The 13,993-nt window shown below is 33.3% G+C and overlaps 1 protein-coding gene across 3 annotated transcripts in view; it reads right to left on the bottom strand.

The window, feature by feature from the left end:
* LOC110443497 (golgin subfamily A member 4-like) overlaps nucleotides 1–13,993 on the bottom strand; it is a 154,914-nt gene that overhangs the window by 132,745 nt on the left and 8,176 nt on the right. For all 3 annotated transcript variants that reach the window (XM_021487736.1, XM_021487735.1, XM_021487737.1), the window contains exon 2: nucleotides 7,215–7,292. In XM_021487736.1, coding sequence (XP_021343411.1) covers nucleotides 7,215–7,292 — 78 coding nt within the window. The remainder of the gene's footprint in view (nucleotides 1–7,214; nucleotides 7,293–13,993) is intronic.

Raw genomic sequence — 13,993 nt, forward strand, 5'->3', positions numbered from 1 at the left:
GCTTAGTGCATTTCTTCCAAGTATTTATTGGTTATATCAATATTGGCAAAATCTAACACCCTTTTTATATTGTATTTTTTTGTATGTTTATCTAATATAACATTGGCATAAAAATGATTTTACTAATTATCTCAATGTCAATTTAAGTAATTTGATTTAAAATGAAAGCATTATATTTTGAAGAATGTCTACACGAAATTGCTGTAGATACCCTCTAAAAGAACGAATGGAATATTTTGTAGCAAACAAAATTTAAAATATTACCAAGTGTAGAACCCCTTTGTTCAAAAAACTTTCGTTTAAATTCATTTTATGAAACAATTTATAAAAAATGTTAAGGAAATGCTTTATGTTCGTTTCCATTTGAAATACCGCGAAATTGTTTGAAGTCAACCTGAAATGTTCTAATTATATTTAATGTATTTTATTGACCATGGGATGTTTTTGATGTTTTTTCATCGCGCCCTATCTAGCTAGAATAAGCCACTCTAAAGCGTTTTAAAGTACATAGCTATACAATTTATACAATCAATACAATAAGCCTACCGGTATACATGTACATTAATCAACAAAATTATGAGGAACTCGCAGGAGCTGCCTTATCAGGCGCTAACTACTAGTCCTATGGCACCTGGCTAATATCTCCCCATGTGTGTATGCCTGCGTGTGTGCTAGAGATGTATTGTATTCTGTTTGTAGTGAGACCGTGCTTCCAACGGTATCAATTTTAGTGCCACCTCACTTGAATGCTTCAGCACAGATACCGCAACATCAACCAGACCATTTTATATTCCATCTGGGTTGTTTGAGTTGTGTGGGTAGGAGAAAAACACTTTCACTGAATATCCCATGCGTACGACGACTTCGGGGATCGAATCCTGGCCGACTGCGTCGAAGGCCTGAGTGGTACATGTAACCACTAAACCAATCCGCCAATATACGTCTTGCAATTTATTTAATGTATTTGGTTGACCATGTGACGTTTTCGTCTTGCAATTCATTTAATGTGTGTATTTGATTTGTGTTTTACAGTGCCACATTAGAAACAGAAAGATGCATCCACAAGCATGTTACGATGTCTAAATAAAAGAATTGATACATATGTTCAGGTCTGTATGAACTTTGATACCTTTTGAATGCAAAACATGCAAAATATACCTACACAAATAAATGATATGCAAATAATGAACATATAAAGCCGATATTAGCAGGTGTGACACATTGACAACGTACATATAGGGTGCAAAGGTCAACATTGACAAAGCATTGAATACAATTGGCATGCTTATTAACATAAGTTTAAAATAAATATCTGAATCTGATGAATTTGCATGGCGAGGCGTTGTCTGCAGCCAGGAACGGAAGGAGAGATCTATGAAGCATGCAAATCGTTCCGCATCATTGAATTTACAATTTGGCTATATGCAAATCTTTCATTGTCATAATATATTAGGATACATATGCATATTGCTTCCTAAGATATAACTAAGTATATATATAGACATTGTTTTCGTGTATATGAAATTAATTATTATATTGGTATCGTTTGCGTAATAAAATATGTGGTTTAGTATATATGCAAAATAGTTTGTTCCATTAAATATTTAAATAAGGATATATATGCTTACATATGTACATATATATAAATAGGCTATGTCGTTAGAATTGAATAGGATGCAAGTTTAGGTATAGCTGACGAAAAGAAAGAAAGACAAAGTCATGACTTTGTTCAACATTTTATTTTCTGCGTCTGAAATACATGTGACTGTGTGTGTATCTGATACATAAAGACTCGAGGTCATCCTAAAGAAACGAACCGAGGTAGTCCAAAAGTAGAGAGATACAGAGATAAATTAATAAATAAATAAATACGTGAAGAATATAACTTAGAAATATGTGAAGACACAGAGCTAGAACTATAAAGAAGAAATATAAATTTTGTTTTTGTTTTTGTTAAAATAAAATCTGAATAAAATATTGATTGGCAAACAACTGAAACACCACGAAAGTGTTAAGTTTGTTAAAATAACAGAAACAAATGTCTATAGCTATGTTTTAGCGCGATCACACTGTTGACCTATTGCAGCATGCTGTAGCAAATGGTTAGTTCGTAAACATGATGAAATGTTTCTGGAAAATCCTTTACGTCTACGCGAGGTTCAACCACACTTAAATGATTGGTAAGCACTTTGAACTTTGACCTATAGCAATGCACCACTATCGTTGGAACGATTGACACGCTTCAAAAATGGACTCTCTTGCTTCCGGTTCCTGTCTTGCATTCAAGTTCTCCAATGATGCATTGCATTGTCATCTAGCAACACTGAAGTGACTGTTGTCATGCCGACTACAGGGGGGTGAGCTCTAGTCCACGCTGCTGTCAAGGTAAATGGAATATTTGGACTGAAAATGATAAACAAATGACAACATGTGAACACGACAAGAATACGTGACGTCACTGTCAAACAAACACTCTGCTCAAAGTTCAAGAGTGAGCTTTGCCTCGTTAATCCGGACACGTGTTTTTTATATTCATACAACAATTATACTATCAATACAGAAAATGGTTCTATTCATTTCAAGGACTCACACAACTAAATCAGTCAATCAATAATTGTTTCTTATGATTGTAATCCCTCCATAAACATTGTTCCGGTTAAATACAGTGCCTTTGAGTAATTTAAATGTGTAAATATAGACATATTTGTTACTTAATGAAATCTACAGACTTTGGACAAATGCATAGTTTTAGTTGATTTTAACATATGATGGCGAATTCATATGAGGACAAAAGTCAGTGAGTGTTCCCGACCCGCTTCACTGGTTTTGCTTGTAAACTTCCGGTTGTCAAAAGCAGAGGTATGTAGCGATCTTATATATGCCATTAAACATCTAGTGTTGAACTTTAAAGCTTTTTGCTCAAAAGCTTAGTAATAACATATAGTAAATTATTTAGTTGTGTGAGTTCTTAGAGGCAGAAACGAAACCGTCCGGAGTAACGAGGTTTTAGTACGTCGAACCTGTGTTAAGAGTCCACACTCGGGAAGAACATAAAAGGTGGTCTCTTAAGCCAGGTGTTCTACTTTTATACAGGTTCAAAACACAACAAAATTACTACAGTTGGGAACATTAAATGTGCTGGACTCTTAACGAAGGTGGTCGCTAAAGGAGGTTTTACACTGAATATTGTTTGTTTCCATTGACAAAATTGACCAATTTTTATGGTCATTATGTTTGCTTAACAAGTATAGCATTAAATATAGAATACAATCGTTTTATACTGTGCATGCTTAATATACACATCCTCATTTTATATATTGAAGATTTATTATACTATTATCCATCAATATGTTTTATTGCAAAACGAATTCTGCGATTTTTCTCTCTCGTTAAACACAGTAGAAAAAACAACAAAACAAGAATAGCAGATAATTTGAAATTCTGGTAGAATAGGTTATGCGTCATTTCCTGTAAATGATGTCTGGAGAAATTAAACATTTAAAACTAATTTTCTGGGTAAATAATATTATCACTTTTACGTCGTTCCGTCCGCATGGTGGACGATCTTAATTCGGATAAGCGAGGTTTCACTGTATACAACATGCACGTAAAAATCTCTATGAGATATGCACATTTGTAAATATAATTTATAAAGCCAAATCATTTCGTCATGTCGGGGATGTTTGGGGCCGTATCAAAATGCAGGGAGAATGTCTATTCGATTTATCAGAGTTAAAACTTCATAGACGTAAATTCATAGGGCAGAAACATTACTTCGGGATGACAGGTGTTCGACATATCAGAGTAAGTATAAACATATAGAATAACAAGTCAAAAGACAAACATACAACTTCGAATACACTGGTGTTCGAGTTATAAGGATAAGAATTAGATATAAGATATATGTTTTAGTTCGGGATAAACCAGTGTTCGACACAGGAGAGTAAGAATGCAGTATAGAATAAAATGTCAAAAATCGAACATATCATTCCGGTTGAGTAAGAGTCCATAAGGAGCTTGACTCACACCAACGTAGGATATTTATTAGCTCTATGTAAGTGAAATAATTTCTGTCTTTGTTTCTTAATTGATGTGTTAATAGTTATAACAACAGTGATTGCGTCTTGTGGTAATGTTTGATCAAAATGTGTCATTGTTTTATGAAAATAATATTGTCGTTTGACCTATTTACTAGAATAAGCATGTGTAATAATTAAAACAAGACGGATATCTGGCAGCCATATTTTTATTTCTGGTCATGCTGCTTTAAGTCAGAAGGAAATTTGCAAAACTAGGGGACAGGAATAACATAATACAGAACTTTGAGAAAAATATGTACGTAGGTTCTTTCCGAGAAATACTGATAACAAACTTTCGGTAGTTCATCGTCCTGTACATTGTTATACTGTAACAATAATTCACATACTTGTCATTGCGCGAAAACACACGCAATCTATTGGAATATTATTAATCATACGTTAGAATAATAATTTGATATGCATGTGTCTTGATATTACAGTGTGTATATTGATATTCATGTATTGATTAATTTGCCATTACATCCACGAAACAGAAAATAACCGTAATATTTTTAAGCGTCAACATATTACCTTAGTATTTCTTAAGTACTCATTGGTCCGATTTGTTTGTCAGGATATCACCTAAGTAACCATGTGTCAGTATGTATGTGACCTTGGTATATTGCTTTAACATCAATGACACATACTATTGCCGCATTACATATTATCAAGAATAATGCCTTAGTATTTAAGCGTCAAAATATTACCCTAATATTTATTAAGTACTCAATTGTCAGATTCATTTGTCAGAATATTACCTTCGTTATTCATTTGTCAGGTTAATGCCTTAATATTCATGTGTCAAAAATTACTTCAATATTTGTCAGAATATTGCCTTAGTAACAATGTGTCAGTATATTACCTTGATATTCATATGTTGGTTAATTGCTTTTATATCCCTGAAACAGAATATAAAAGCAGTATTTATTTTCAAGATCAGTGCCTTGCGTCAAAATTTTACCGTGGTTTTTATATGTCAGAATATATCTTTAGTATTCAATTGTCATAGTAATTTTTCGACATGTGTCAAAATATCACTTAAGTATTTATTTGTCAGAATATTTCCCTAGTATTCTAGTCTCAGAATATTACCCAGTTGTACTCACGTGTAAGAATTCTACCTTAGTGTCTAGGTTTCAGAATATTACCTTAGTAAGCATATGTCAGAAAACTGCCTTAGTAAGCATATGTCAGAACATTACCTTAGTAACCATATGTCAGAACATTACCTTAGTACCCATATGTCAGAATATTACCTTAGTAACCATATGCCAGAATATTACCTTAGTAACCATATGTCAGAACATTACCTTCGTAACCATATGTCAGAATATTACCTTAGTAACCATATGTCACAATATTACCTTAGTAACCATATGTCAGAATATAACCTAAGTAACCATATGTCAGAATACTACCTTAGTAACCATATGTCAGAATACTACCTTAGTAACCATATGTCAGAATACTACCTTAGTAACCATATGTCAGAATACTACCTTAGTAACCATATGACAAAATATTACCTTAGTAACCATATGACAGAATATTCCCTTAGTAACCATATGACAGAATATTACCTTAGTAACCATATGTCAGAATATTACCTTAGTAACCATATGACAGAATATTTCCTTAGTAACCATATGTCAGAACATTACCTTCGTAACCATATGTCAGAATATTACCTTAGTAACCATATGACAGAATATTACCTTAGTAACCATATGACAGAATATTACCTTAGTAACCATATGTCAGAACATTACCATAGTAACCATATGTCAGAATATTACCTTAGTAACCATATGACAGAATATTCCCTTAGTAACCATATGACAGAATATTACCTTAGTAACCATATGACAGAATATTTCCTTAGTAACCATATGTCAGAACATTACCTTCGTAACCATATGTCAGAATATTACCTTAGTAACCATATGCCAGAATATTACCTTAGTAACCATATGTCAGAACATTACCTTCGTAACCATATGTCAGAATATTACCTTAGTAACCATATGCCAGAATATTACCTTAGTAACCATATGTCAGAACATTACCATAGTAACCATATGTCAGAATATTACCTTAGTAACCATATGTCACAATATTACCTTAGTAACCATATGTCAGAATATTACCTTAGTAACCATATGTCACAATATTACCTTAGTAACCATATGTCAGAATATTACCTAAGTAACCATATGTCAGAATACTACCTTAGTAACCATATGACAAAATATTACCTTAGTAACCATATGACAGAATATTTCCTTAGTAACCATATGTCAGAACATTACCTTAGCAACCATATGTCAGAATATTACCTTAGTAACCATATGACAGAATATTTCCTTAGTAACCATATGTCAGAACATTACCTTAGCAACCATATGTCAGAATATTACCTTAGTAACCATATGTCACAATATTACCTTAGTAACCATATGTCAGAATATTACCTCAGTAACCATATGTCAGAACATTACCTTAGTAACCATATGTCAGAATATCACCTTAGTAACCATATGTCAGAATATTACCTTAGTAACCATATGTCAGAATATTACCTTAGTATTCAGACAGAATATCACCTATAGAGTATCCATGACAGAATATATACTCAGTACCTGCGTGTGTCGGAGTATTACCTTAGTACACATGCGTTGGTATATTGCTTTTACCACAAAATGTTCATCTCACACCAAGGAAAACAGTCGACCATTCCCTTCACAGAATGAGGCCAGGTTATCATTAATGCATACAAAGAACTCAACTGTGACTTTGATCGACATTTATAACTCAATACAATCAAGTGAAGTTTATCAAGACTTGATATGTTTGATTTAACTCATTCACCCTTGAAATTCCATAATGGACTATTTCAATCTTTGAATTGAAAGAGTTCAAATGTGTCTTCTGGGGTGAATGAGTTAATAAAACATCTTTGAATAGTCATTTATTATTTTGGTCGGTTGTGTCCAAACAATATTTGGATGTAATGACGTCATAACTATCGGCAAGAAGCATAATTAAGATATCATACCAGAAAGAAACAAGGCTTTGCATATACTTGGCTGATCAGATATTCAAAGCAAAACAAAAATATCTAAAATAGTAACTTACTCTCCGGTCTGTGACCTCTTCGGAAGCTGGGGATTCCCTGTCGGTTCTGTTGGCGAGCTGGTTTTGTAGATCTACGATCTGAAAGAATAAAATTAGTTTTGCATATTTTACAAATAAGTTAATCATACGAAAGGAAGTGAAGCACATCACCAATAGACATTCGCTTGAGCTACACTTTATCTGCAGAAAGAAATTGCGGACCACGATGTCCCGGATTGGTGAAATAGAAATGGTGAATTAATTGATTTTATTTATTTATCAAATATCAGTATCCAGGAAACATGTTTGTCGGATTATTGAAGTCCGAATTAACTATATTCGGATCATTGTATCAGCAGCTTTAATAATGAGTTTGAATGGTTGTAATACTAATAATATTAATTCGAGGTTCTTATATACCGCTTTATCACAACCTAGTTCGTAGGTCGTCTCAAAGCGGTTCACATATTATTATCCGTGGTTTTAGAGCCTTTACAACCAGACAATATTTTTCTCAACTCCCTAGGGAGCATACAGCCGGTGCTGCCATTTCGGCACTCACTCCTAGCATTCAACAATTCTAGTACTGCCCAACCACGTACTAATTTACAGCTGAGTAGATTTGAACAAGCAGAGATAAGTAACTTGCTCAAAGATACAAAACAGTACCGTTATGCGACTCGAACCCACAACCCTTCGGTCACGAGCCAGGCGTCCTACCACTAGACTATCCTACCTCCAAGATGTATGATTCATACCATCATAAATGTTTATTCGTTTAGTACAAAAAGAAAACGAAATCTTATTTCATGTTTCTGTGCATTTGTTATGGTTTAAAATATATTTTAAATAAACTGTTGAGGAGCCATTTTTGTTTGAGCAAGATTGTCTTTTCTATAGTTACAATGTGAAAATAAAAACATTTTGCATATTAAAGGTGGACATTTTCCAATAACAGAATGTTTGGGTCTTTCAAATAATACTGTTAAAGTAAGCAGGGACAACTGTCGTGACGTCATAGTATCAAATAAGTCGCATCTTAAAAAAATATGTAGTAGGTCTTTTCTATTCATGAGCCTGCACGAAACAAGTTCTTAGATCTATTCCTGAGCCTGCACGAGACAAATTCTTAGATCAACCAAATGTGCTATTTTTTCATTTTGTGATAAGAAGAAAAAATAATAGGGATTTAGAAATCTTGTTTAATGAAACATATATATATTTCTTCTATTTTGGATTTATTTCAAATTGATAGAATACATAGTAGTTATTTACGCCAGCCTGGTTTTCTCAGCAGGTCAAATGTTGTTAAAGGCTTACAACACATACAATGCATTTTCTAGGCATTAAACAGGGAAATGTAAATACAGAAGTATGATATCATTTATATTACATCTTTGTCCTAAAAACTGGGAACAAATTGGTTGATCACGCTTTATATTCGTGTTACATACGCCCTGTGAATCTGGTTACACCACTCTCAAGCCAATCCATGTGTATAAGATCCACCAAGTTATGTAAAAATATATTAAAAATATTAACAGTTTTTTATGCGACACATCGTATCAGAATTATAACGATTCCTGTGGGGCTGATATAACGGCTGTACATGTATCTACTTAATATATAGTTACAAGCAATTTTGAGGTCCCCAGAAGGGACCGCGTGCATCGCATCTAAAATGCATATTATATCGACAACAGTGTAACCAGTAGACCGTAAACAGTTGGTAAGAGTTAAAACCCATTAATTGACTCATTCACCCCTGAAATTTCATAATGAACTATTTCAACCTTTGAATTGGAAGAGTCAAATTGTGTCTTCAGGGGTGAGTAAGTTAATCAAATCAACTTTTCGTAATGCCACACCAGAACAATCATCAACCTCAAAATTGCATATCGATTTAATTAAAATTTCAGATATTTTTTGTCAAAATATTTGAAGGAATTGCATTTTTCACAGACACTTTTTTTTAGGATCATACGTAATGTAATAAATGTAATCACAATTATTTAAATACTTTACGAATCATACAGGTTATAATGTTTATATAAATGATACTGAACAATGTACTTATCGTAGTGTGTATATAAATGATACTTGTTATATTATAGATCATAATAATTATAATGCTTATATAAATAAAACTTATTGCAGTGTTTATATGAATAAAACTTTTGTATGTATTATATATATATCAAACTTATTGCAGTGTTTATATGAATAAAACGTTTTGTGTATTTTATACATATCAAACTTATAGCAGTGTTTATATGATTAAAACTTTTTGTTGATTCTCTATATATTAAACTTATTGCAGTGTTTATATGATTAATTTTGTTTGTGAATTATATATATATCAAAATTGCAGTGATTTCATTAAAAAATACTAATTGTCATGTTTATACATGTATAAATAATATACAATATCATTTATAATCAATATAGTGTTTATAAACTTGTTGCAGTATTTTTATAAATCAAACTTATTGCAATGTTTATATATATAAGACTTATTCATTGTGTTGGTACACATAAAACTTATTGCAGTGTTGATATAAATAAAACTTATTGCAGTGTTTATATAAATCAAACTTATTGCAGTGTTGATATACATAAAACTTACTGCAGTGTTTATATAAATCAAACTTATTGCAGTGTTGATATAAATAAAACTTATTCATTGTGTTGATATACATAAAACTTACTGCAGTGTTTATATAAATCAAACTTAATGCAGTGTTTATATAAATCAAACTTATTGTAGTGTTTTTATAAATCAAACTTACTGCAGTGTTTATATAAATCAAACTTACTGCAGTGTTTATATAAATCAAACTTATTGTAGTGTTTTTATAAATCATGATTAAATGATACCAAAATGTTACCCATATTTCTTGTAGAGTGCATATAACTGAACTACCAAAATCTTTTTTTGATGTTACTGATGATAGGAAAATAAGGAATTTATAAAACATAACCCAAAAACAACGAAATTCGTAGACAAATATGAGTTTTGTACTATGTTTCATATATATACAGAACACTCTAAACTGGACTGTGGAATCCAGATTTTTATCTAAACCGTCCAAGATGAAATTGGTAGATAGATATACAGATACTCATATAGGTCCGTTGGCTACATATTTGGACGACCTTCCGCCATGGGAACACGTTGGAACTGCACCAAGACCACTCAGTGTGCGAGCATGTGTTTGGCATCTGTTCTAGATGCACGTGATATATGTTTACACGTGAATTCATAGAAAGAAAAGTATAGTTAGCTTTCTGTAGTGTAACATTACATATATATTCCGTACGACGGATCTTTTAATATCCTCCAAATTCTAAAATCATTTTGTCCCGATTTTCGGGATTTCAATTTAAGATCATATAACCTAGCCAATGGATTTGATTAATTACCTTAATGTGTTAGTTAAAACTAGACAGTTTTATAATAACTTTGTCTGCAGTATACTGTATGAAAGTAACGAAGCGAATGGCTTTTTGTTACGTCTGCGTGGTAGCTACCAATACATGTACTTACATACATATCGACATCACAGTTTGCGTATATCTACTGTATACTTTGATTATCAATCTACTGTGTATACACTGTAAATATGCAGTCATGGAAAACAAATCTAGGTCCGTTATTTATAGAATGAATTATGTAGAACCACAAGAAAATCATAAATACAGTCTCGAGAAAAACCCTAGATCCGTTATTTATACGTCAGGAAGAAGAGAAAAAAAGTAACGAGAAAAATAGGTATGCAGTCTCGAGAAAAAAACTAAGGTCCGCTATTTATACAATTTAGTACAATGTATGTACAACCACAAAAGAACTTTCGATAAGTATGCAGCCTCGAGAAAAAATACTCTAGATTCGCTATTTATACTGTTTAGTACAATGTTTGTACAACCACAAGAAAACACTCTCGATAAGTATGCAGCCTCGAGTAAAACACTCTCGATATGTATGCAGCCTCGAGAAAAACACTCGATATGTATGCAGCCTCGAGAAAAACACTCGATATGTATGCAGCCTCGAGAAAAACACTCTCGATATGTATTCAGCCTTGAGAATCAAAAATATCGATATGTATGCAGCCTCGAGAAAAACACTCTCGATATGTATTCAGCCTTGAGAATCAAAAATATCGATATGTATGCAGCCTCGAGAAAAAAAACCTCTCGATCCACTTTTTATACAGTTTAGTACAATGCATGTACAATCATAAGAAAAACTCTCGATATGTATGCAGCCTCGAGAAAAACACTCTCGATATGTATGCAGCATCGAGAAAAAAAACCTCTCGATCCACTATTTATACAGTTTAGTACAATGCATGTACAATCATAAGAAAAACTCGCGATATATTTGCAGCCTCGAGAAAGAACTCTCGATCCGCTATTTATACGGTTTAGTACAATGTATGTACAACCACAAGAAAAAACTCTCGATATGTATGCAGCCTCGAGAAAAAAATCTAGATCCGCTATTTTTACGGTTTAGTATAATGTATGTACAACCACAACCACAAGAAAAAACTCTCGATATGTATGCAGCCTCGAGAAAAAAAATCTAGATCCGCTATTTATACGGTTTAGTACAATGTATGTACAACCACAACCACAAGAAAAAAATCTCGATATGTATGCAGCCTCGAGAAAAAAATCTAGATCCGCTATTTATACGCCAGTAAGAAGAGAAAAAGAGGTATACAGCCACAGGAGTAAAATCTAAATATACAACAACCTGAAAAACAGGTATACAGTATTGACAAAAGCACATCTACAGCGACTTACAAAACAATATACAGAAACGACATAGAAGGTGGACAGCAACGAGAAAAACAGATACAGCAATGAAAAAACAAGTGCACAGCAATGAAAAAACAAGGTATACAGCAATAGGGATACAAGGTATACAGCAATTAGTAAACAAGGTATACAGCAATGAGAAAACAAGGTATACAGCAATGAGAACAAATAGGTATACAGCAATGAGAAAACAAGGTACACAGCAATGAGAACAAAAAAGTATACAGCAATGAGAAAACAAGGTATACAGCAATGAGAAAACAAGGTTTACAGCAATGAGATAACAAGGTATACAGCAATGAGAAAACAAGGTTTACAGCAATGAGAAAACAAGGTATACAGCAATGAGAAAACAAGGTTTACGGCAATGAGAAAACAAGGTTTACAGCAATGAGGAAACAAGGTTTACAGCAATGAGAAAACAAGGTACACAGCAATGAGGAAACAAGGTATACGGCAATGAGAACAAAAAGGTATACAGCAATGAAAAAACAAGGTATACAGCAATGAGAAAACCAGGTACACAGCAATGAGAAAACATGGTTTACAGCAATGAGAAAACAAGGTACACAGCAATGAGAATTTTTGTTTATACGGCAATGAGAAAACAAGGTACACAGCTTTGTGATCAAAAAGGTATACAGCAATGAGAAAACAAGGTATACAGCAATGAGAAAACAAGGTACACAGCAATGAGAAAACAAGGTTTACAGCAATGAGAAAACAAGGTACACAGCAATGAGAATTTTTGTTTATACGGCAATGAGAAAACAAGGTACACAGCTTTGAGAACAAAAAGGTTTACAGCAATGAGAAAACAAGGTATACAGCAATGAGAAAACAAGGTACACAGCAATGAGAACAACACCTTGGTTTCTTGAATACATTTACCAATATTGACTTTTTCAACGACAAATTACTTTTAAACATCTTTATTTCCTTAGTAACGTTATAAAATATACAGGATTTGTGGAGTTCGGAAAGATTTGACTGTACAGTGGGCGTGGTCATGAGTAATATTACAGTGTACGTACAGTGTAAAGCTCCGAGGCAAGCCGTTCGGAATTCGCATTTCTCGCTATGGATGAGTACGACATATGTAAATCCCCGATATCGTCCGAGGCATGAGCATTTTATTACGTCTATTAAATGATACTTATCCGAGGTGCAACATGCTCTAAATAAAAAGTTTTAATTGTAACTTCACGAGTGTTTCTGCAGTTGGATTTCTACAGGAATGAGGGGATTAAACGTGTTTCATTGGTTTCAGGGAAGATGTATATCGTTAAAATAAATACAAAATTAAACCCTATTCACCAATAAAAGTCACAAAATCTTGATTTAAATTCATATATGAGACATAATAATTCTTAGACTATTAATTGATAAAATATCTGGCCAAGTATAGATTGTTAAATTCGTTAGTCCAGAATGAAAAGTTTACACGGGAACCTGATTAGTCCGTATGGAGAAGTGTACATGGGAACCTGGTTGGTCTAGAATGATAAGTGTACATGGGAACCTGGTTGGTCTAGAATGAGAAGTGTACAGGTGAACCTGGTTGGTCTAGAATGAGAAGTGTACATGGGAACCTGGTTGGTCTAGAATGAAAAGTGTACAGGGGAACCTGGTTAGTCTATAATGAAAAGTGTACATGGGAACCTGGTTGGTCTAGAATGAGAAGTGTACAGGGGAACCTGGTTGGTCTAGAATGAGAAGTTTACATGGGAACTTGGTTAGTCTAGAATGAGAAGAGTACATGGGAACCTGGTTGGTATAGAATGAGAAGTGTAATTGGGAACCTGGTTGGTCTAGAATGAGAAGTGTACATGGGAACCTGGTTGGTCTAGAATGAGAAGTGTACATGGGACTTGGTTAGTCCGTAATGAGAAGTGTACATGGGAACCAGGTCTAGGTCAGTCAAGAATGAAAAGTGTACAGGGGAACCTTGTTAGTCTAGAATCAAAAGTGTA

The sequence above is a fragment of the Mizuhopecten yessoensis genome, unplaced genomic scaffold, assembly GCF_002113885.1.
Source record: "Mizuhopecten yessoensis strain PY_sf001 unplaced genomic scaffold, ASM211388v2 scaffold716349, whole genome shotgun sequence".
NCBI lineage: Eukaryota > Metazoa > Mollusca > Bivalvia > Pectinida > Pectinidae > Mizuhopecten > Mizuhopecten yessoensis.